Source organism: Strongylocentrotus purpuratus, unplaced genomic scaffold, assembly GCF_000002235.5.
Source record: "Strongylocentrotus purpuratus isolate Spur 01 unplaced genomic scaffold, Spur_5.0 spur5_scaffold_1, whole genome shotgun sequence".
Classification (NCBI taxonomy): domain Eukaryota; kingdom Metazoa; phylum Echinodermata; class Echinoidea; order Camarodonta; family Strongylocentrotidae; genus Strongylocentrotus; species Strongylocentrotus purpuratus.
Window position 1 is genome coordinate 33,710,446 of NW_022145594.1, and position 23,933 is coordinate 33,734,378.

The window sequence follows — 23,933 nt, forward strand, 5'->3', positions numbered from 1 at the left end:
AAATTGGAAGACTTTGCCTCAGGTGTACATGTATATTGCTCCTTGTTTTTCAGCACGTGTTGTAAAAACTACAATGTATAACACACTGAACTATTGTTTGAACACTTCATTAAACTTGTGACACACAAAATTGCAGATAACAGAAAATTATATAACAAATCAAACTGTTTGATATAACAAAATAATTCACATACTTTTTGCATTCATGATCACATAAAATTATTTCAGAGAGTAAGAAAAGAAAATTTTAGTCTTTGCTTTACTTTTCAAATCAATGCTCCAAATTTGTCAATCTTAAATACAGAAGGCAAAGAAACAGATTACTTTCTGTACTTGAGAAAGCAAATCAATGACTATATGAATCAATTTGATCAGGAATTGATGTGGATAAAATGCCAGCGGTGCCTGCAAAATAAAGCAGAGTCGTAACAGACTGGAATACATTAAAAAATAAGAACAAATATACAATGTATGTACACTAAATCCTTTTCCGAGTATAGTAACGATAATCTGTTTCCTTATTATTTTCCTTTCTTTCTCTTGTGTCTATGGCAATGCATAAAACGATGAAAATAATTATAACTCTAGAGACATTACATGAAACTAAAGCTTTATCCCGATAAATGAAATATATTTTCATCCTTATTGTATGTGTAAAGCTATATATATATATAATTATATATAAATAAGAGATTTAGAATTACATTTACACTCACATATTCTTACTCCATGGAACTGCCAATTCCAATATATGCACTAAAAATGTCAATAATAATACATCATAAACTAAAAAATGAGCAGGAAACGCCGCCCTTTAACCTGCTGTAAAACAAAGGGGTCATAGAGAGGGCAACATCAAAACCATTTTCAGTGGGGTGTTCAACTCGGTAACAAAATCTTCTTGCCGCTTCTTTGATATTATACTTCAGCAGAAAATTAGATTTAATTGCCAAGATTTGACTGACACTTTATGTTAGAACTTTTTTTTCTTTTCAATATGATGGAGACAAGATAGGCCTTATTTCTGGGTTTGGGGATATGGAAGATGGCTGTATCGAAAAAAACTTTTACAGAAAACTAGTAGATGTGAGATATTTTTAAAATTTGATACAGGAGCAACAGAGGATATGCATAAGACATGTTCCCGTTCAGTGGGCCTCATACAGTTTAACACTATTAAGGTCTTTTTAGAAATCAACACATTCCTGTCTAACATAGTTTTCCTCAATGTAACCCCTTGAAATACTGTTTTAGTAATGCAATTTCCATCAAGCCAACCTCCATGTATGTCACAGAAGAACACTTGAGAGACCACAGTCTCCGATTCTCTTGCGTAGTGCATCACGGTCAATACAATCCTTGGATGTCACTCTAAGATCCATCCACAAGTGCACTTAGAACGAAAAACCAAGCTACACCAACGTGGCCGCCGTCAAACCGAACAACAGACAAGAACCAAATATTATCATTCCCTCAAATGGCCAAGACGTGGAAGTGTGACTGGGTCATTGAAGGTGCAGGTTGAGCTACGTTGTCAAAGACCTGTCCATGAAGGGCATAGCTTCCTACTCTTCCAAAATGATGTCCTTTCTACTCAGGTTTATCAGTCAGACCCCTGCGTGTCATCCTAGACTGGAGGTGGTGTGTTCTAAGGATGGACCTGTCCATGAAGGGCATAGCTTCCTACTCTTCCAAAATGATGTCCTTTCTACTCAGGTTTATCAGTCGGACCCCTGCGTGTCATCCTAGACTGGAGTTGGTGTGTTCTAAGGATGGACCTGTCCATGAAGGGCATCGTTTCCTACTCTTCCAAAATGATGTCCTGTCTACTCAGGTTTATCAGTCAGACCCCTGCGTGTCATCCTAGACTGGAGTTGGTGTGTTTTAAGGACGGACCTGTCCATGAAGGGCATTGTTTCCTACTCTCTCCCAAAGATGCAAAATTATGTCCTTTCTACTCAGGTTTATCAGTCGGACCCCTGCGTGTCATCCTAGACTAGAGCTGGTGTCCTCTACGGATGGGCCTGTGCATTTCCTACTCTCTCCCAATAAATGCAAAATGATGTCCCTTCTATGCAGGTTAATCAGTCAAGGCCCTTGCATATCAATCATCCATGGCTGGGGATGGCATTATAGATCTCACTCATGCCATCCCTCATCTTCTAAAATGAAGTCCTTTCTATTTATCAATCCAGGCTCTTGCGTGTCATCCTAGGCTCGGGCTGGTACGTTGGAACTCTCTCATACCATCTCTGCTTCCGTCTCAATGATGGAGGGTCTTTTATCTGTAGAGATGGATAGAAGGAAGAAAAGGAGGAGGAGGAGAAGGAATTAGTATGACGAGTCAATGGATATACAAGACAAAAAGGGAATCTGTTTGATAGGGGCTCATAAAAGCTCTCTGGTACAAGAGCAAATAAATAAATTTTCAATTACTTGTCTAATCAAATTGAAATCATGCAAACTGGACTCTTTCTTGCTATAGCTTTTGATCTCCTTTATCATCTTGGGGATATTGTCTTCTTTTTTTTTCTCAATGGCTTATCTTTTGCCTTGTTTTTTAAACTTCACTGAAATATCCCACTCTTACGCATGAGAATCGTGCTAGAGGTTGGGTGACTTTTTTATAATTGTATAATTGTTAATGACGACTAATAATGTCAAGAAATTAGAAGATGTAAATAAAATCAACATGGCCCATTTTGGGGTTGGTTGTAGTCTTGGTTTAAAATCTGGTTAAAACGAAGGAAGCTACTTTGAGGTCAAAGGTCTATTTTTCTTGAACACGATTTTAGACCAAGGGTCAGGTTTAACTTAATTAGTAGGTTATGGACCATTATTTTTTTTTTTTTTACTTGACTTCAAGGTAGAAACAGGGAAGTCAAAAGTATGTTCTCAATTTCTGGACTGATCATGCAGCCTTGATATAAATCAAAAGGCTTTCAAAAAAAGTTATAAAATATTATCTGTGTTCAAGAAGTCCTTCATTGACCACATAGAAATTGAAACTGCATGCATTAATATAAATGGATATAGAAAAACAGATATGTACTTGAAAATCTAAATCTAATGCAGAATGCAGAATGCAGAAGAGAGTTGATAAATGATGAAATCAACATTGAATGTTTCTCAATACCAACATAAACAAGAAGTGATGAAAATACAAGAATACGGTATACAATTTTAGAATTGACAAATAGTTTGAAATATATATCAGAAGGTGACCTGTACATGTACTGAAAGTGAAGAAGAAAAAGAGTTAAATAGCTAAGATTAATAAGAACCCAATACTTTGCATGACACTTTGACACCAAAACCAAACAAAATAAGAAGAACAAATCTAAAGAATTCAACTAGAAGTTACAATCTATGGCTCCCAAAAGGAGACACTTAATTTTGGCTCATAAAATGTCACAGGCTGGTCTTCTTTTAAATGTTCATGGTAGGTGTATATAGGAGAAAATTGTTTATTTCACATGTTAATGCAAGGCTCGAAATCAGTGGTTACACAAAGCGGACAACAGGATTACTAGAAATTGAATGTTTGGTTGCCTGAATTTAGCAAGCCAAAAATTGTATTTGATTCCACACTAGCACTTTTGGAAGGGGTCAAGACCAAACTATACAAAGTCCATTTCCATGAGCCCAATCTTAAAATTTGAAAAAATTTGGGGGTCCACAGACTTCAGCTTTGGGTGCCCATGTGTCCGAGGCACCCATCTGTATCAAGATGTGCTGTGGGTTTGTAAATGTGACTGACAAGTGCATATTGCCAAAATGGATAATGATAGTCATACAAATGTCTTACTGTGATTGCCTGATAGTGGTTAAAAGGCAAGTGTGTGAAATAACTGTGTTATAAATATACACTGGAAATGGGAAATGAGAGAGACACACACAAGCTATTTTGTAATTTGTTTAAAAAACTTATTCAGGGTGACTCAAGTCAACTAAAATGACTATGGGCATTAAATTTAATAAAACCAGTAATACTTCTTTGCCAAGCATGGCAACCAAATGTGTCAATGATTGCCGAGCCAAGGGGCAGAGGGTAAAAACCCCAATGGAGGAAAGAGAGGCGTCCGCACACCATTCAAGATGAAGTTTAGTTCTGGTAGGGTTTTGGAATCATAGGATACGATATTGACTATCTCACTGAAAAACACATGCATTAAACACAACAAAATGGGTATATGGGACTACAGACAAGTGTCGCATGAATGTTTGGTCCAAACATTTGAGCTATTTCTCTTCCTATTTCGGATATGAAGGGACATACCCTTCCTGAGAGAAACGTAAGAAAGCTGACAACTTATTAACACCTTTACCAGAACTCACACTCCTCCATCATGCACAATCTACTTAAATAACATTGGGATTCGCTCTACATTACACCGATGTAATCTGCCTCTTACTCGTCCAATACCAGTACACCAGTGGATACAAAATTAACTCCAAAATGGAAAAAGAAGAATCAAAAAGTTGTTGTTGGGACATGGATCTGCATTTCATCCAATGCAACACAAAACATTTCCTGCAAGTCGGAAAGTTAGTAAGGATAGCAGTTGGAAAGTTAGTAAGGATAGCAGTAGCAAGTTTATTATGAATATGAAAAGTGAGAGCACATATATTGGGAAAATAGCATAGGCACGGAATAAGAAGCTCGTGAGAGAAGATACTGGAAACCGCATAAACAATTTGAGTAGAACATGCATAATGTGTTTATTACATTTGAGTTTAAAAATTATGCATTAGAGAAGGAATTAAAAATATTGAGTATTAGTACTACTACTTCTACTAATAAAATATAACCCAAGTTCTTAAGGATTAGGTAGTGCTCCATTCCAATTTAGAGTATATGAAATACTACTTTTGCCTAAGTTCTGATTTTGAAATGCAATAGTGCCGCAACCGATTTCAACTTCTACTTCTATTACCAAAAGTTCTCATTCAGAAGTTTGATAGAGGCACATTCAGCACAAAAAATGACGTGACAGCAGAAACCACTGCCTTAAAGTTATATGGCTTCCCACTCCCCCCCCCCCCCCCATAACAAACTCTAACTTACATTGGGTATACATCAAGAGGAGCTGCTGCCCACATACACTATCCCCAATTTCCACCCCTCCCCTTACCCCACAACCTTGCTTCTTGCGATAATTTCCCTCTACTGTTCATGAATTTCTACCAATGGTATGTCAGGTGCAATACCAATTCGATAATGACAATTCCATTTGAAAGTAGCCCTTAAAATAAAAGTGTTTTAATTCTTTTTTTTTTTAAAGTCTTTTGGAATAATATACCATTACCAGTCTCACTACTTTTCTAATCAACTATTTCAATTCAAAAATATTACTACCATGATTTCAGATACTTTTATTTTAGACTCATGCTTCTGCATGTATAAATGCAGCATTTCCTAGCCTCCTGCATGAGTTTTCTTGTATGGGCATTGCATTAGGACTCATAAATGTGTGCACTTCACAGATATATATATACAGTGTATGTGCAATGTTACAATGTGCATGATTTGTGGAAATATAAAGCAACTCTATGGGAGCATGTCACTCTGCATGAAGCATAATTGATGATATGAATGTTGGACTAAATTTTGCATGTTTTGAAATGGCTATTATAGTTTCAGATATATGCAAATGTAAATGTAAATGTGTGATGATTTCATACTTTTAATGATCATTTTGTTTCATGAATATGTTAATGTAATAAAGAACAGGTTTTTTTTCTCCCTGTTTTAAAAATTCAGCTGTTGCTTTAATGTTTTTTTAATTTTTAATTTTTTTATTTCATCAATTGACATCAAATGTATTATCACTTAGCCCTGATAAAACTGATAAAACCCAAAAAAGCAAATAGAAAGAAAATTCAACAGAAAAATTAGGATGGGGAGCGTTAGTGTTAAGAGACCGCAAAAACACCACATCTCAATACCATTTCCCTGAAACATTTATTTAAAAAATTGTAACAACACCTTCTCCTCTGACAACTGCTCTGCTTCAATTTCTTACACCAATTGAATTATTAGCATCAGCCATGTACAAAAAAAACATACCTAACCCTATAAACCTAAAACTCAATTGCAACTCTAACCCTAACCTAAAACTCAATTGCAAGTCTAACCCTAACCTAAAACTCAATTGCAACTCTAACCCTAACCTAAAACTCAATTGCAACTCTAACCCTAACCTAAAACTCAATTGCAACTCTAACCCTAACCTAAAACTCAATTGCAACTCTAACCCTAACCTAAAACTCAATTGCAACTCTAAACCTAACCTAAAACTCCATTGCAACTCTAACCCTAACCTAAAACTCAATTGCAACTCTAAACCTAACCTAAAAATCAATTGCAACTCTAACCCTAACCTCAAACTCAATTGCAACTCTAACCCTAACCCTTAAACTCAATTGCAACTCTAAACCTAACCTAAAACTCAATTGCAACTCTAACCCTAACCCTTAAACTCAATTGCAACTCTAACCCTAACCTAAAACTCAATTGCAACCCTAACCCTGACCTAACCATAACTCTAATGTAAAACTTAATTGCAACCCTAACCCTAAACCTGTGACGAAATAAAGCACAGAGCACTTGTCGCCGGATCAAATGTCGAATCACCCTTTTATCCCATGTTCACAAAACATGAAAGGAGTGAGGAACGAGCAAAAGAGGAAATGTGACAAGGTTTAATAGAAGAATACAAAACAGAACTGCAGAAATTACAAGCAACCAAATGGGAGAATTGACATACTGCATTACATGGCATTAGCAAGTGATGGTTAGACCCATTCCTGGAATACGCGTTTAGCACGGGCAAGCAGGCCACCTGAGAAAGAAGAAGGGAGTTTGAAGATGGGGAAAAAAGACAAAAATGGATAAAAAAATATGACTGAATAAAAGAAATGGCATCCAGTACATAAAGCAAGCAAGCATCTCACACCTAGTATGACAATAGTTATAATTTTGAAACCTTTTTTAAGCTAAAAGATGTATCCCCCGGAATAACATTGATTAATTTTGATTAGGTTATTTAGTCTGTATTCATTCTCTGAGTGGCATTTGGTCATTTACAGCAATATTTCAATTCAATGATATGTCTCCTTTGGAAGATTACATTGGCAATGCATCTATACCTCTAGGAAAGCAGAGTATTGCAGTCACTGTTTCATGAGAAAACTGTACTTCATGTATGTGAATGATTAACTTTTCTGATGTTTCAAAGATTGCAATAAAAAACATCTTTGAAAAATGAAAAAAGTACTCAATTCTCATTCAGATTTTACTGCTTGCAAAACAGACACAATAATTATTTGTCTCCCTTTTGGGCAATGTTTAATTTTGCTGCATGCGGTTTTTTAAAGTTTTTTTTAAAATGATCTGTTTGTATAAACTTGTGAACTATTTGTCCATATTAAAATCTTGTGCTGTGCCCTCATGTCAAGAGCGATGAGATTTAGACATTGATTATTAGCTGGTGAGAATCCTTATCTTATGATACCTTTTAAAAGTGAAAAAGCAGCATGCACAGTAGCATTAAAGTGATACTGAACTGATGAACTTTCTGCCCTAGCATATCGTTTATTGCACAGCGCCATCTCATGGTCAACTTGCCAACAGTGCGTGAATTCTCAGAGGACTAAATGTGTGACAAAACAGCGCAGCTACGGAAGCAGAGAGTTAAGGGACCATACTGCTACAGCTGTCCTGAGATGGTGTTAAAGGGGATTTTCCAGTAATGCTTCTTGTACAGTATGGCTTTAAAACATTAATAAGCCAGTTACATAGGAAAAGATATTCTTGAAATATAATGTTCCTCATTCAAACATCCACTATTTTGCTCCTTGTGCTGTACAACAGATATACATGTGTAGGTAAATGTACATACGCATGGTATTACAAGATAGATGTATTTCGTGATTTTTCTTTTCTTTCTTTTTCTCTTTATCTCTACATCATTCTCTCTAACATGAGTTCTCAGTGAATTTGTGCAAATTCTTGTGCTACATCTTTGCAACAATTATTGAAGCATATCTTCTTCCAATTTCTTAACATATATCCTTACAAAGAGATGAGCAACATGGAAGTTTTAAATCACCTGTGTTGAGCCAGAGGGCGATAACAAATGGAGTTTAACACAATGATAAGGCCCTTTTGGGCTGTGGCTCCAACAGACATAATATTGATATCAAATTGTCAGATGGGAGCAAGTTTTATTTATGGTACATTGCCTACTATTACAAAACGTGGCATCTTAAGGTTTGTTCAGATATGGCGAGGTAAACAACCGCAAAAATGTCACCTCCGTTTTTTCATGTGTAATATAAATGAATGGCAAAAAGTGCAACGAAGGGCTTGCATGTATCCACTGAGCTATGTGTTATAGGATACAGAAATATGAAGCGTGTTTACACTTTATGTCGTCACTAAAAAAAGTAAACAATATTGCTGGGTCATATCGGTACGAGCCTTTACTTTGGTGCGAGTTTGATGAAATGTATTTGCAACTTTAAAGAGATACCATGAGCCCTCTGCTCTTTTTTCATTGTCATGTTGTAAATCATAATTCTACAGGTCACACCAACAACCTTTCTTACCGTCAATGGCCCTACAATAGAGCCTTCTTGCTTTGTGGACGTGGATAAGTTTAGTTTCCAAGATACATACTTGAAGAAAGGGTAAGTGTGAAAGGAGGGTCCCATTGTTCAGGGGTATGTCTAGATAAAAGTATCATTCCTCTGCCACCTTTAATAGCACCTTTGCCAACTAGAATCCTTTTAGAAACCTTTTTAGAAACCCAGAAGAAAAAGTTGATCAATTTGGATGAATCAATAACTCACGGCATCATTTAGGACAACCTACAATTCTTCTCGTTAGAGGCACCATCTGAAAAGTGTTGTAAATATACAGGCTCGCTGATTAGGAGAGTGGTGTCCAAACTCGCTGTTCGTGGGGAGAAAGCCTTCACCGCATTTCATGTTTCTCAATTGCTTTCCCTCAAATTGTCTGTCACAGTGCAAATGGCGCAGAGTTTCATTTTGTTATGACAAGCAAGGTGATTCAGCCAACGACGCAGGTTTGAAACTGAGTCACGTTTTTCGGATGGTGACGTTAAAAGTCAGTCCCCAGACGTAAATAATCATATCTGATTGATACACGTCTGTAAAAACCCAATTACACACCCCCACATATGACAAGCATTTTCAAAAGGGAAGAAATGCATTCTGATCAAGTTTTTTTAAAACTTTAAAGAATACAGCTCACTGATATAATCTCATTTACACTAAGGATACCGCTAAACTTTGTAGTTTTGTTGAACCCTCAGGTTTTCTCTGATGTTTCAGAATCAGGTCCTATCTAACCATCTCTAGTTCATGATGGGAAAAATGGGAAATTTGCAAATTCAAAACCAATATCTAAAATATCAAGCTACCCCATGGACATGCTGAAGAGATTATCTGCTCAGAAGACATATACAAAGATAACGATTGGAAACATGAACCCACGAGCCACAGTTAATAGCCATCTAAACATGCAAGATTCAAAGAAGTTCCCCAGAACAATAGCTGTACATACCTTGTGAATTCCTGTCTCCGGGTCTCCCTGCATCAGTCTCTTCCATCTCCTCCATTGATGCGTTGATGAGGACATCTGAGGATGCAGAGTCGTCCAATATGAGACTCGCAGGTCTACTGCCACCCTCCTGGCTGTCCAGTTGCGTCTGCTCCGAGACGGTCAAGTCCGTCGTCGGGATCACGTCCGATTTGGTGGTCAACGACTTCTCCTCCGGAGCGAGTTCAACGCTCTCCTCCGTCTTCTCCTCTACGCTTGATATGATGTCTTCGGCGTTGGGGATATCCTTGTCAACGACTTCAATCAGGCATGGCTGGGAGTCTGACTCCTCTTTGGTGGAAGATTGTAACCCGTCATCCTCAAGGGTTGGAGGTTCAGCGGATACATCAGGTTCTTGAGTTGTAAGGTTAGCATCATCTAATGACATATCCATAGTGTTGGGATGAACGGTTACAGGAGCTTTTTCAGTGTCAGTCTCGCCTTCTACACTTATCGTATCATCCAGGCTGACTGAATCAGTACTTAGGTTAGGATTACTGTTAACGTCTACTGCAGAGTTTGATTTTTGCACTTCAGAATTTGCTTGATCTCTCATCACATCCAGCTCTTCCGTGTCTTCAACTTTCTCCTGAACCTCCACATCCAACTTCTCGTTCCCATTCTCATAATCTTGGCTCGATTCACTGATCTTCAGTTCTTCTAGTCCATTAGCGATATCCTCAGCGACTAAGGCCTCCTGAACACACACCCCTGACTCATCCTCAGTTCTTTCGCTGGGTAATCCAGCGGCCGACTGCAACTCCAGGAGCTGTTCGTTCACTACCGGTTTCACTACCTGAGTGTCCGTTTGGAAGATCTCCGGTTGCATCAGTTCGCTTGGAGTCACCGGAACATCGGAATCCTGCTCGTTCGAGCTCTTATTCTCATCATCCACAACAACCGTAGATTCCTCGGGTTCCGACGACTCCACCGTTTTGGAATCCTCTGATTCGGTAGCGCTCGAATCTCCGGAGTAGGATTGGCGGTTGCGTTGCTTGTCCGTCATGAGTCGGTCCTCGTCAACGGTATTAGGGATGGAGTCTACGGACCCGGGGTTGTTCTGGAGATGGTGGGGTTGAAGGTTTCCAAGTTCATGTTTCGCGACTGTCAGTTCTCCTTTCAACTGTCTCCGTTCTGCTTTCAGCTCGTCGTAGTCAGACTGAAGACTATTATTCTCCTCCTTCATCACCTTCATTTCAAGTTGTTCCAAATGATGCTGCTCCTGTCGTAACGAAAATGTAAGACATGGAGAGTACTGGAAAATATTTGATACGAGCAGAAAACTATATCAGAAGCATAAATGAAATAATTGTAATATTTGTGCACATCTAATCTCAAAAGAACACTTTCTACAACTCTTTATATGCCAAACAAATAATCTCCATGTGCCACAGTCTACTCATTATGGGACAGATATATCAAATGCTTTGACAGTAGTTAACTGTTTCCAGAGCAAGATCAATCTATACCAGTGTTAAAAAGGTTGTCATGGAGCTTATCAAGACCAGATATGGGTAAATTCTTGTGCTACAAAAAACGATCCTGCTGTCAACTGTTTTTTGTACACAAAATTGCAAGTGTGCCAAACGAGGGACTGTGCAAAGAAGCAAAGAAAGGTTCTAAAGTGTTAATGGGTATAAGTACGGTGGATTAAAAAAAAATGAAAAAGGCTACACATCTAGTATAGAGAAGTATAAACATGTACATGTATCTATTCAGACCTATCAATTACACCCCAGCAAATGCCTTATGTCTAACACATGTAAATGATAGCAGTATAACAAATTAGAAGTCGCATGTTTACCTCCCAAGCAATCTACCCTCTTTTTGTCCTCAAAGGAGAACTGATAAAACTTCAGGATCACCCTCGACTCGTTTTATTTATCCTCCATATCTTTCTTAACACATTGCAAACAAACTATACACATGTTCTTTCCTTTATCTGGTATTACAAAGAGATTAAAATGCACTGTGCATTGATAACGGTTTCCAGAGCTATGGCTATACAAGAACAGAATATATCTTTATTCTTATCAATATGTTTCTTAAAACCAACATAAAGGGCAAAGCTGCCAACCTTGTGCGACCAAAAAAAGGGAACCATGATGGCAAAAAAAAGGAACTTACGACCACGTAGGACACACTTCTAATGCAGATATGTCCATTCCTCATGCTGTTTTTTTTTCCATATTAGGAACTATAGTTAATTTACAAGTAGGTACATGTATTTTTTGTTGTTATTTTGGTATTATCGACGTTTCATTCTTTTGGAGAATATTTTTCTCTTCAAGTATGTTTTAACCTCAGTTTTCTATTCAATTTGTGATCAAATCGACATTTTAGGGCGGTTGTCTGACGTGCGGTATGTAAAAAAAACAAATTATATATAAAAATTATAAAAAATACATTTTATGAAGAAAAAACATACTACCGTAATTTGGAGGAAAAACAGAATAATTCTGGGAAAAACGTAATGGTTGGCAACTCTGGTAGGGGTATCCACTAGTCAATACTTACTTTGAGATCTGAGAGTTGCTTTGCTAGGCTGTTAAAGGCCTTTAATAGGATAGTGTTCTCTGATGATTCGCCAATTGCTTCATCTATAAGAAAATTTTAAAAATGAGAAAGACACATTCAAAAAGTTAATTTTGGGGAGAAAATACAGTATAGACACAACAGAATGTAGGTACTGATCTACTGGAAGATAGAGGTCTAATATTATTTTTGTATTTGACGGTGCCGTAGACCGAAAATATATTAGTCCCGGAGGTGGATCGAAATTACGTCGAAGTCTACATCCGAGCATTCAGAAGTATTGGCGATAGCGAGAATTAGCTGGAGGCATGTTCGGTATCGGTTGGGGATCAGTCTAGGACCGTTTGGGGACCCTTAAACAAGTTATGTTTACCCCATTTTCCAAAACTTACCTAGTACTGGTATGGTTCTATGAACAATGTGTAGTGAGCTCTGAAGTCTCTCTGAAAATGTTGCTTCTTCACCAGGAACCTGGACATATGAAAACAGTGGGAAAAGTTTGGTAAGTTTTAACCATCATAATGGTAGCTTTTGATCTAGGGCACGAAGCTGTCATGCCGTGGCACTCATGGCGCTCCAACGGATTCCCATTTACACCAGGGGAGTGTTTCACAAAGATCCTAAGTCAAACTTAACTCTAAGTTTGACTTAAACATTATGGAGAGCCCTTTGTAGCCTTGAAATGAGCTATATTCAAAAGCAGAAATTCAAGTATTTCAGACTTTTTATAAATTCCACATCAAGAACATGAAATCTCCTTGATAAAAGAAAATATGAGTGTTTTGAATCAAAATTTATTGTCTTTTAAATAACTTATACAAAATATTTTCAATGATGCTAATGGCTTTCCAAATTCTTTAAAGTCCAACTTAGAGATATGTTTGACTTAAGAGTTTTTGTGAAATACTCCCCTGGTTGGAGAGTGATGTCACTTCCCAAAGACTACAGTGTGGAGAGGTAACATGTATGTTTGAAAAAATGCTCTGTGATGAAGGCTTGTCAATGGGAATATTGAGCATATGGAAAACAAGGGATTACAAACTGTAGCTGGTATTTGCACAGTGGATTAATAGTAATCGGTGCATTGAGGGCAATAGTCACTTGGAAGAAACACTATGAAATGTACAACAGAAATGAGTCATGCAAAGGTATTTGTCAATTAAAATCTCATTTTCCATAGTATATTAGCAAAAAATTAAAAATGATCAAATCGTTTACAGGTATATCAGGCTGCAGCACAGGTATAACCTTGATGTTTATCAAGAGAATAAACTAAAACTGTAATTTTTGTTAACAAACTCCACCTCCAAGTACCAAGTAACATCTATGTTTTCAGTTTAAAAGTACATGTGACAACTTAATATCTGGGACTTTACTTAGAGTCAAAAGACGGATTATCTTTTAAAGCTACCCTTTTAAGCTACTCTTTTAAAGCCTATCTGCACTAGTTTAGCCAATAGGGATTAGACCTCCCTGCAAGGTCACTGACAGGTGGTTTCTCATCAAATAGGCTCTCAATTAAAACAAGAAATAGGGGATCATGGGGGATCAACGGTCACCGATTAGGCATTGTTTGCTATATAGAGGGCGCAAGTGGCTATAAGTAGTGCAGTGGGGCTTTAAGCTTCTCACCTGTTTTAATGAGTTTTCTAAAGCTGCCTTGATATCTTCTGTTGAGTCTGTCTCAGACTTGGCATCTGTTGAGGAAAGAGTAAAACGGAACTATAATATTGCACTATTAAACATCAAAATGGACTTTGTGATATTGAATGCAACTTGTTATGAGCAACAAAATAACACATAGACTGAACATCTCCCCCTCCTACACCCTCCCATCTCAACCCCCCCCCCCCCCTCCTCCTCCTCCTCTTCCCCTCCCCCTTTTTTTGGCTGTATCACACTTCTGATCACAAGATTTCACAAGCAATTCCACCATATGTGATGAATTTCAAGAGTGCCAGATATAAATAAGTAATACCTTAGAATATTATCATAATCATAACTGAAAGCTTTAATCCCAAGAAGATGACTTTATAAAAACATATACAGTCAAACCTGTCTATAGCAACTGCCCAAGGGGAACATAAAAAGTGGTCTTTGTAGATAGGTTCCTTTAGTACATGTTTCAATGAGAAACCATTTTTAAGGGAAACAAAAATTTGGTCTTTGTAGACAGGTGGTCACTAAAGCAGGTTTGACTGTATAAATATATGCTTCATCAAAAAACTTGGAGCTACTGACCTGAGCTGTTGGTCAGACTGACCACTTCTGCTTGGGGAGCGAGGGCCACATTGTTGACCACCTCAGGTGGGCCGTTGATCTCTGGCTTCTCATCACTGTAAAACAAAAAGACAACCATTATATCATCAGGGTCCTGTCTTATAAAGAGTTGATATCAATCGCAACTTATTTACGGATGATATCAATCACAACTATGTCCATAAGAGATAGAAGACTGCAAACTTGCGATTGATTGGAGGACTTAGGATTGGTTTGGATCAGTCGTAACTCTTTATAAGACGGGGCCCTGATATCACATCTCCTTGTTAACCCTTTGGCTATTGGAACCTGGCTATTGGAACACAATGCAGTCATCAATGAATTAAAATCAATAGATCATAATACATTGGCGGACTACAAGAGGGCTGTAACTGCTTCGTATTGTCAATTGCAGAAGTGGCCTGCTTGCAGACTGGAGACAAATAAGTGATATCATCACTTATTTGTCTCCAGTCTTCAAGAAGGCCACAGTATGGATATTAACCTGCACTTGCTACTCTCCACCGAGGTGTTAAATGGGTACCCGCTAAGATGCGACCGTCATTGTTGGTCAAACAGTTTTGAGTGTCGAGTAATGCCTGGCTGGAATGCTCCCCAGGGAGTGGAGATTGTGCACACAGTGTGTGTGGGCAAGTATTGAATCCAATGACCTGGGGTAATAGTATATCTGTAAAATGCTTACAGACATCACAGATGTATTAAGCACTATATGAAAGCGGAATAATTAGTATTATTATTACTCACGCTTTTGAGCTCTCCTCATAGACAGGTAAGAGTTCTTGCGGTAGAGGTCTGGGGTTGGCCGCTGTCTTGGCGTTACGGCGTCCTCCCTTAGCCTGCTTCCGCTCCACATCCTGCGTGGATAGGATGACATCCATCCAGGACTGTCTCTCCTGAGACGAATTGGTGCAGAGCTCGTAGATCTGAGGACCAGCCGCTGATGAGGTACTGACAAGGAAGAAGGCTTTCTTATCTGGAAAGTGAGATAGAGAGGTCAAATTGCATTACAAGTTAAGGCAGGGCACAGATAGAAGAGAGGACCTATGTCTTATGGTCCATTTCATTGTCACCCCAATATACTCAAAGCTATGGGACATAGGTAAATAGGTAGATAGACAGATATATAGAAAAACAGATAGACAGATAGATAGAAAGATAGATTATACAGGTAGATAGATAGATTGATGGGTAGACAGAAAGATAGATTGATATATGAATAGACAGATAGACAGAAAGATAGATAGATACAAAGATAGATAGACAGAAAGATAGATAGATAGTTAGATAGATACAAAGATAGATAGATACAAAGATAGATAGATAGACAGATAGATAGAAAGATAGATAGACAGAAAGATAGATAGACAGAAAGATAGATAGACAGAAAGATAGATAGTTAGATAGATACAAAGATAGATAGATACAAAGATAGATAGATAGACAGATAGATAGATACAGATAGATAGAAAGATAGATAGACAGAAAGATAGATAGACAGATAGATAGATAGACAGGTAGATTGATAGATAGACATAAATATACATAGATTGATAGATAGATAGAAGGATAGATAGATACAAAAAAGATAGGGACAGGACAAGATATCTAAAGATACTCACTTGTTGCAACCGGCCTGCACAGGACAGTGCTGAGCTTGATAATAGGACTGTGGGTCTTCAGTTCTTCCCTTGCTTGGTTTGTCGTAGAATGGAGCTTTAATACCAACTTATCATCTTGCTTTGATAGCAGAACAATCAGCTCCTCTAGTAATAGCACTTGGACCTCTGTGTGAAAGGAAAGAAAGAAACCAATGCAAAGATTTAAATGTGAGCACTCCCACTTCTTGCAAAAACTCCTGAAGGATTCCTAGCTTAAATAAAGGGAGAGACAAAACTTTTCAGACTAAATGGTAAATGGGTACCTGGCAGGAATTCATTCCTTGAAATGATGGAGCTAGGCTAAAGCCAGGGTAATAATAAATGCGCCTCGGAATAGAATTTCTAGATAGACGGCGCTATAGAAATGCCTATTAATATTATTATTATGGTTATGAAACTAACATTTTCTTCCCTTATGTATTTCTTACAGAGAGTAGGGGAAAAATCAATGGCCTTAAAAAATCTAAATGATCTTGAAATCAAACATATTTTCATGGATTGTGGTAACTGCAAGTGCAAAGATAAAGTAAAGATAAAGTTTATATTACCGTCATTATTCCTGACATCATAGAAACCTTTAAAGTGGGACTGCACTACTTGTAGCTACTTGAGCCTTCTATATAGCAAACAATGCCTAAGTGGTACCTGTTGGGTCCCCCATGATCGCCTTTTTCTTATATTAATTGAGAGCTGATTTGATGAGATAACCACCTGTCAGTGACCATGCAGGGAGGTCTAATCCCTCATGGCCAAACTAGTGCAGACGTGCTTTTAAAAAAATCACTTACTACGTACCTATACTTTTATTCCTATTGACTTTCCACGTCAGTACGCCATCATGGATCATCTTATGTTGTGTCAGGTTGATGTTCTTGTAATCTGTGACGAGAGGGTTATTGGACTTGTCCAGTGGCGTTCTGTCCATCCTGGTGTCGTAGTCGATAAGACGCCAACGGTTCTCGCATTCCTTGACCGCTTGGTTGACGTAGGATAGGATCTCCTTGCTCTTCTCCAAGGCACGTCCCAGTCGCTCGTACTCAGGACTTTTGGCTTTGGAAAGAAGGAGAAATTATTTTTGGTGGTAATTTTTGTTGTTTTACCTGACTGCTAAGAAAGCATAAATGCTTGTTAGAAAGAAACCAGAAGACCGATGGCTTTAGGTCCTCTCTGAGGGACCTGGTAATGAGGATTAAGGCCTTACCAAAGGGCACTAGCGCATCGACTTAGTTTCGAAACTGGATCACCGGATTACAAGACCTCTGCTCTACCAACTGAGCTATCGCGCCTCCTCGAGTGGTGCAATTAAGAGACATTTCATGGGTATTTGTTTACTGTTTTATTTCATTGAAATATAACAAATAAGACAGAATCTCCCTGCTCTTCTCCCAGTCACGTCCAAAGTACTCATACTCACGACTTTGGGACACACAGAACAATTGGTTGTAATTACATAGTTCCATGAATCTACTGTTGAAATTCATTAAAGGTCAGAAATACATGTAGGATAGGATCCCCCTGCTCTTCTCCAAAGCACGTCCAAATATTATCATCATTATTAATGGAGTTATCATTTAGCGAGCCTAGGTACTTACCAGGTGTGTACTTGAGTAGATTCTCAATGAGTAGAGGGTATTTGGTCAATCTTTGGTATCCGGTTGCTACAATGCCTGGCAGTGGTAGTCTTCTACATAGTGGGTTCCCTTCAGCTTCCTACAACCAAAACCAAAAAAATATTAAGAAACATGAGAACAAAATAATAACATACCGTATATAACGGTGTATAAACCGCACTTTTTTTGCCGCCGAAAAAATTTCAAAGTCGGGGGTGCGGTTTATACACCAAAAAAAATAAAAAAATAAAAAAAAATAAATAAAAGTTTCAATTTATGCCCCTCCACCTGGCGCTATGCCTGGCAATGTCTCCCAGCTCGGTAATCGGTGTGTTGACTCACCACTCGGAAACTAGAACAACACTCAAATTTGTCTGTCATCTTGGTTTGAAAGTAATCTTTCTGATAGATCTCAATATGTAGTTTATAATAATAATTCCTCCAATTTTTCTTCTATTACATGGTGTACCACAAGGTTCTATCCTAGGTCCCTACTGTTTTTTAATTTACAGTACCGTAATGATCTTACACACAAAAAAAAAAAAAATCTCGGCAAGGGCGAAAAAGAGGGGTGCGGTTAATACACGAGGGCGGTTTATACAACGTTATTTACGGTGCTGATTATATATTATATTTATAATGTATTAACCTATTGGCCGATCTCTCTCTCTCTCTCTCTCTTTCACTTTCATTCCTCCCCTCCCCCCCCCCCCCCCCCCCCCCCCCCCTCTCTCTCTACCTCTCTCTCTCCCTCTTAATGTTGTTAAACCTGGTTGTGCATGTAGGTAAGGCAGATTTCATGGCATCCTTGTAGCTTATGAAATAGACTACCTACAATTTTCATTTAGACTCGACCCATGTCTTACATACTTCATCTGCCAGTAGTATGAAAGGTTGCTTCTTTCGCTCCAAAGCAATTACAGTCAAAACTGCTTTAGTGACTACCTGTATAGAAAGACCACTCTTTTTGTTTCCCTTGAATATGGTTTTTTCATTGCAACCTGTACTGAAGGAACCTGTACATAAAGACCGTCTGCCTATAAATTCATGTCTATTGAGCAGTCTTCATATACAGGTTCTACTGTACTCAATCCAGTACAGATAGACCATGGAGGAAAATGGAAATAACCTTCCATTTTTGTTCGATTGTTTCAACCAAAGTTACTAGAGGTCTTTCCAGCACTTTGACTGAAAACCACTCCTACCAATTTTTCTTCGCTGCAAATTGCTACAATCACAGGAAATAGAGATTGCCAGCGGTATTCAATCCAAATTTTATCAGGGAGTGGAGAATGTGCATACATTGTGTGCGGGTAAGCCTGAATCTGATGACCGGGTAATAATATATCTGTAAAGCGCTTAGACACATCGTTGCATAGATGTATTGGGCGCTATATGAAAGCGGAATATTATTATTATTATCATTAAAAGGAAAGCAAGCGATTCTGAACTCACATCCATGAATCTTGATACAGATCCTTCCTTCTTGTCTTTCTCCTTCTCTTTCTCCTTCCTAACAAGTTTCTTGAGATGCTCCATGGCTATACTCTGGTTCTGACAGAACGATGCACACACTCTCTTCATCGTCTCTCCGGATTCCCCATCAAACTATACAGCAAGGTCAGGATAGATAAGGACAAATGAGGATAAGACGGTTGAAAATAAACTTCTTGAAATGATTCACAAAGAAAGAGAGTTGTTGTTAGGGAAGGCAACTTTATTATCACTCGCGTTCGTCCGGGTTCGGGACGCCTACTTATCTCTTAATCCCCCCGTTCCCGGACGCGTATTGTACGCTGGCGGTCCCTTGGCGTCCCTTGCTCGCGTCTATTGTTGTCTGTTGGACAATAGAGCAGGCAGCCAGAAAAGAAGCCATCCCGTCCGCTAGGACCGCTGTCAATCAACCTCACCGCTATCCAGCCCCTCTCTAATCCTTACTAATCTGGCGTCCCCTGACAATAGCTGACCCGTCTAGAACGCGTTAATCTGGTGTTCCCTGACAATAAAGTTGCACCCGTCTAGCTCGTGTTTAAAATACAAGATAGTAAATTTTCATAGATGAATTTTCAGTCTTGAAAGCAGAGCTAGAGCTGCAATCCTCCCGTGTTGATTGATAATAATTTGTCTAAAAAATGTGTCGCGCGCTAAAATAATAAACCTAACCAGCAACGCCTCAAGTCTTTCTACATACAGCCGCATATGAATAAAAGCTTCTTGTGCGACACTGCAAATATATAAATCATATTTAGTAGTGTCTGTATTCCCCCAACCTATTAATCAGTACTGCATTGCGTGTATCAGCAATTCGCGCAAATCACAACATGTGGATAGCGGTCACGTGATCTAAACCCTACAGCGCTGGTAAAGATACCACCACACTCGAAGGCCCTCGAAGCAGGCCTGCCTCGAAGGGCGCTTGCGATAAACGAAAAAACTCGTTACAAAATCTCTGATTTTTTTATTTTAAGCGTTTTTTTGGCGAAGCCGTTTTTTAAAACTTGGCTAAGCCACCGCGTGCTTTGGAAATATGGCTCCGATTCCGCACTTGTGACAGCAAAATTTGGCTTTTGGGGTGGATTTTTGGAAGTGACATCGGGATTTCCTTGTACTAGTGAGTGACGCTGTGTGTAGTGCAGTGCACTGATATGTAATTTGCGTGTGTTGTGGATGCTGGTTTGATATCACGATCGGATGCATGTGTGTATGCATGGCCTGGGGTAATGTGCACGTCTTTGAGTGGTGTACATCCCCTGTGTTGTGTGTATGCATACTATACGCTCGTTCTCACAGCCAACCTGTAGCCACGTTCGCATAGCCATACTCAGAACTTACAATTTTAGCACAGCAAAACAAATACGTATTTTCCCTTAAAAAAACACGTATAAATATGTTAAAAACGTTCTGCTTGGCAGCTCTGTGAAGTCTGAGTTTTATCTAAAGTCACAGCAGAAAATTCAGTGTTTTTACAAAATAAATATAGAAATAAAAATAAGGATTTACATTGCATGCATGTAGTCTACCTTACAAGTGAAGATGTAGATATGTAACTTTGCCCCCCTGTTGTTTTACTTTTCCCTTTTGTTGATTTTTTTTATTCTATGCATAATCAGGCCTCTCGCCAAGAATTAAAAAGGCGTGGCGCGACACGAGGGAAAATTTGACCCCGCCCCCCTGAAGAAAAAAAAATTATAAAAAATAATTAAAAAAAAAACAAGTATTAAGAGTAATTTGATTAATTGTGATCCCTGTATTATGTTCCGAGTCATTGTCATATTTACCCTTGCACTAAATAATCAATATTTATAGTATGTTGGAATTTGTGAAATTTGTTATCCAATGTTACGAAGAAAAAAAAATGTATATGATCATAGTGGGTCAATGTCGCTATTCATAAGGACCGCTATTCATAAGGTCCGCTATTCATAAGGTCCACTATTCATAAGGACCGCTATTCATAAGGTCCGCTTTTCATAATTGGAGAAAAGGGTCATTATTCATAAGGGTCATTATTCAGAAGGACCGCTATTCATAATCAAAGAAGAGGGTCGGTATTCATAATAGGAGAAGAGGGTCGCTATTCATAATACGACGTGAGGGTCGCTATTCATAAGGGTCCCTATTCATAATATTACAAAAGGGTCGGTATTCATAACACAGAAAGAGGGTCGCTATTCATAATACGAAATGAGGGTCGCTATTCATAATACGAAATGAGGGTCGCTATTCATAATGGAAAATGAGGGTCGCTATTCATAAGGGTCATTATTCATAAGGGTCATTATTCATAAGGGTCATTATTCATAATCAATGAAAAGGGTCGCTATTCATAATAGGAGAAGAGGGTCGCTATTCATAATACGACATGAGGGTCGCTATTCATAATAGGAGAAGAGGGTCGCTATTCATAATAGGAGAAAAGGGTCGCTATTCATAATACGACGTTAGGGTCGCTATTCATAATAGGAGAAGAGGGTCGCTATTCATAATACGAGAAGAGGGTCGCTATTCATAATACGAGAAGAGGGTCGCTATTCATAAAAGGAGAAGGGGGTCGCTATTCATAATACGACGTGAGGGTCGCTATTCATAATAAGAGAAGAGGGTTGCTATTCATAAAAGGAGAAGAGGGTTGCTATTCATAATAGGACATGAGGGTCGCTATTTATAATAGGAGAAGAGGGTCGCTATTCATAATAGGAAATGAGGGTCGCTATTCATAATACGACGTGAGGGTCGCTATTCATAATAGGATAAGAGGGTCGCTATTCATAATACGAAATTAGGGTCGCTATTCATAATAGGAGAAGAGGGTCGCTATTCATAATAGGAGTAGGGGATCGCTATTCATAATGGGAAAGGTCTCTATTCATAATACGACGTGAGGGTCGCTATTCATAATACCGAAAAAGTCAAAATGACATAAGCAATAAACTAAATGTTAATAAGAAAGCGACATACTGGATAGAGGACACTATACTTCTATTGTGAATAGCGAACCTCATTTCTTTTTATGAATATCGACCTTCATTTCGTATTATGAATAGCGACCCTCTTCTCCTATTATGAATAGCGACCCTCTCCTCCTATAATGAATAGCGACCCTCATTTCTTATTATGAATAGCTACCCTCATTTCGTATTATGAATAGCGACCCTCATTTCTTTTTATGAATAGCGACCCTCTTCTCCTATTATGAATAGCGACCCTCTTCTCCTATTATGAATAGCAACCCTCTTCTCCTGTTATGAATAGCGACCCTCTTCTCCTATTATGAATAGCGACCCTCTTCTCCTATTATGAATAGCGACCCTCTTCTCCTATTATGAATAGCGACCCTCTTCTCCTGTTATGAATAGCGACCCTCTCCTCCTATTATGAATAGCGACCCTCTTCTCCTATTATGAATAGCGACCCTCTTCTCCTGTTATGAATAGCGACCCTCTCCTCCTATTATGAATAGCGACACTCTTCTCCTATTATGAATAGCGACCCTCATTTCGTATTATGAATAGCGACCCTCATTTCGTATTATGAATAGCGACCCTCTTCTCCTATTATGAATAGCGACCCTCTTCTCCTATTATGAATAGCGACCCTCTTCTCCTATTATGAATAGCGACCCTCTTCTCCTGTTATGAATAGCGACCCTCTCCTCCTATTATGAATAGCGACCCTCTTCTCCTATTATGAATAGCGACCCTCTTCTCCTATTATGAATAGCGACCCTCATTTCGTATTATGAATAGCGACCCTCATTTCGTATTATGAATAGCGACCCTCTTCTCCTATTATGAATAGCGACCCTCTTCTCCTATTATGAATAGCGACCCTCTTCTCCTATTATGAATAGCGACCCTCATTTCTTATTATGAATAGCGACCCTCATTTCGTATTATGAATAGCGACCCTCTTCCCGTGTTATGAATAGCGACCCTTATAAGTAATGAACCTTATTTCGTATTATGAATAGCGACCCTCTCGTCGTATTATGAATAGTGACCCTGATTTCATATTATGAATAGCGGTCCTTATGATTAATGACCCTTAATATGAATTATGAATAGCGACCCTCATCTCACGTTATGAATAGCGGTCCTTATGATTAACGAACCTTATTTCTTTATGAATAGCGACCCTCTTTTGCCATTATGAATAGCGGACCAGGAAGTACGGGAATTTACACGTTATGAATAACGGTCCTTATGAATAGCGGACCTTATGAATAGCGGTCCTTATGAATAGCGAATAGACCCCATCATAGTTGTTTGGATTTTTATCGAGCTAGACCAAGTCATGTATTTAAAGCTGTAATTATTTTCCTTATATTAAAAACAATATTGCATTTTCTTATTTTCACAAAAATTGCAGTACTCAAATTTGTTCGTCTTTTACTTTATATTGGAGTAAAATAAATTCTCTGTCTCAAAATGACATGACTTCGAGACACCAAAGCAATTGATAGAAAGTCTGAAGAGCTGTCGACGTGTTTGTACGCCCGTGTCATTAACATGGCCAGTTCATATTTGTAGTTTGCTGGAAATTGTTCTTTAAAAATGAGAAATTCACGAGTTTGAGTAGGATCTCACTATTTCATACTTATGTTAAAAATGATTGTTAAATATCATAATTTTGAGTTTTTTTTATTGCCCGATATGAAAATGCAGCCACAAATGAATTTGAAAATTTTGATTGACTGCATAGTTGCTTAGTAACCAGACATAC

At 38.4% G+C, this 23,933-nt stretch overlaps 1 protein-coding gene across 6 annotated transcripts in view; it reads right to left on the reverse strand.

Moving 5' to 3' along the window:
- Positions 1–286: 286 nt before the first annotated feature.
- Positions 287–23,933, reverse strand: part of LOC576882 (rho guanine nucleotide exchange factor 12) — a 114,976-nt gene continuing 91,329 nt past the window's right edge. For all 6 annotated transcript variants that reach the window (XM_030978108.1, XM_030978105.1, XM_030978104.1 and 3 more), the window contains 12 exons: positions 19,167–19,319; positions 17,694–17,811; positions 16,897–17,151; positions 16,063–16,227; positions 15,188–15,416; positions 14,405–14,499; positions 13,796–13,860; positions 12,556–12,634; positions 12,146–12,228; positions 9,593–10,850; positions 6,771–6,845; positions 287–2,285 (listed from right to left, as the gene is read on the reverse strand). In XM_030978108.1, the coding sequence (XP_030833968.1) occupies positions 6,799–6,845; positions 9,593–10,850; positions 12,146–12,228; positions 12,556–12,634; positions 13,796–13,860; positions 14,405–14,499; positions 15,188–15,416; positions 16,063–16,227; positions 16,897–17,151; positions 17,694–17,811; positions 19,167–19,319 (2,547 nt within the window). In that variant the 3' untranslated portion in view covers positions 287–2,285; positions 6,771–6,798. The remainder of the gene's footprint in view (positions 2,286–6,770; positions 6,846–9,592; positions 10,851–12,145; positions 12,229–12,555; positions 12,635–13,795; positions 13,861–14,404; positions 14,500–15,187; positions 15,417–16,062; positions 16,228–16,896; positions 17,152–17,693; positions 17,812–19,166; positions 19,320–23,933) is intronic.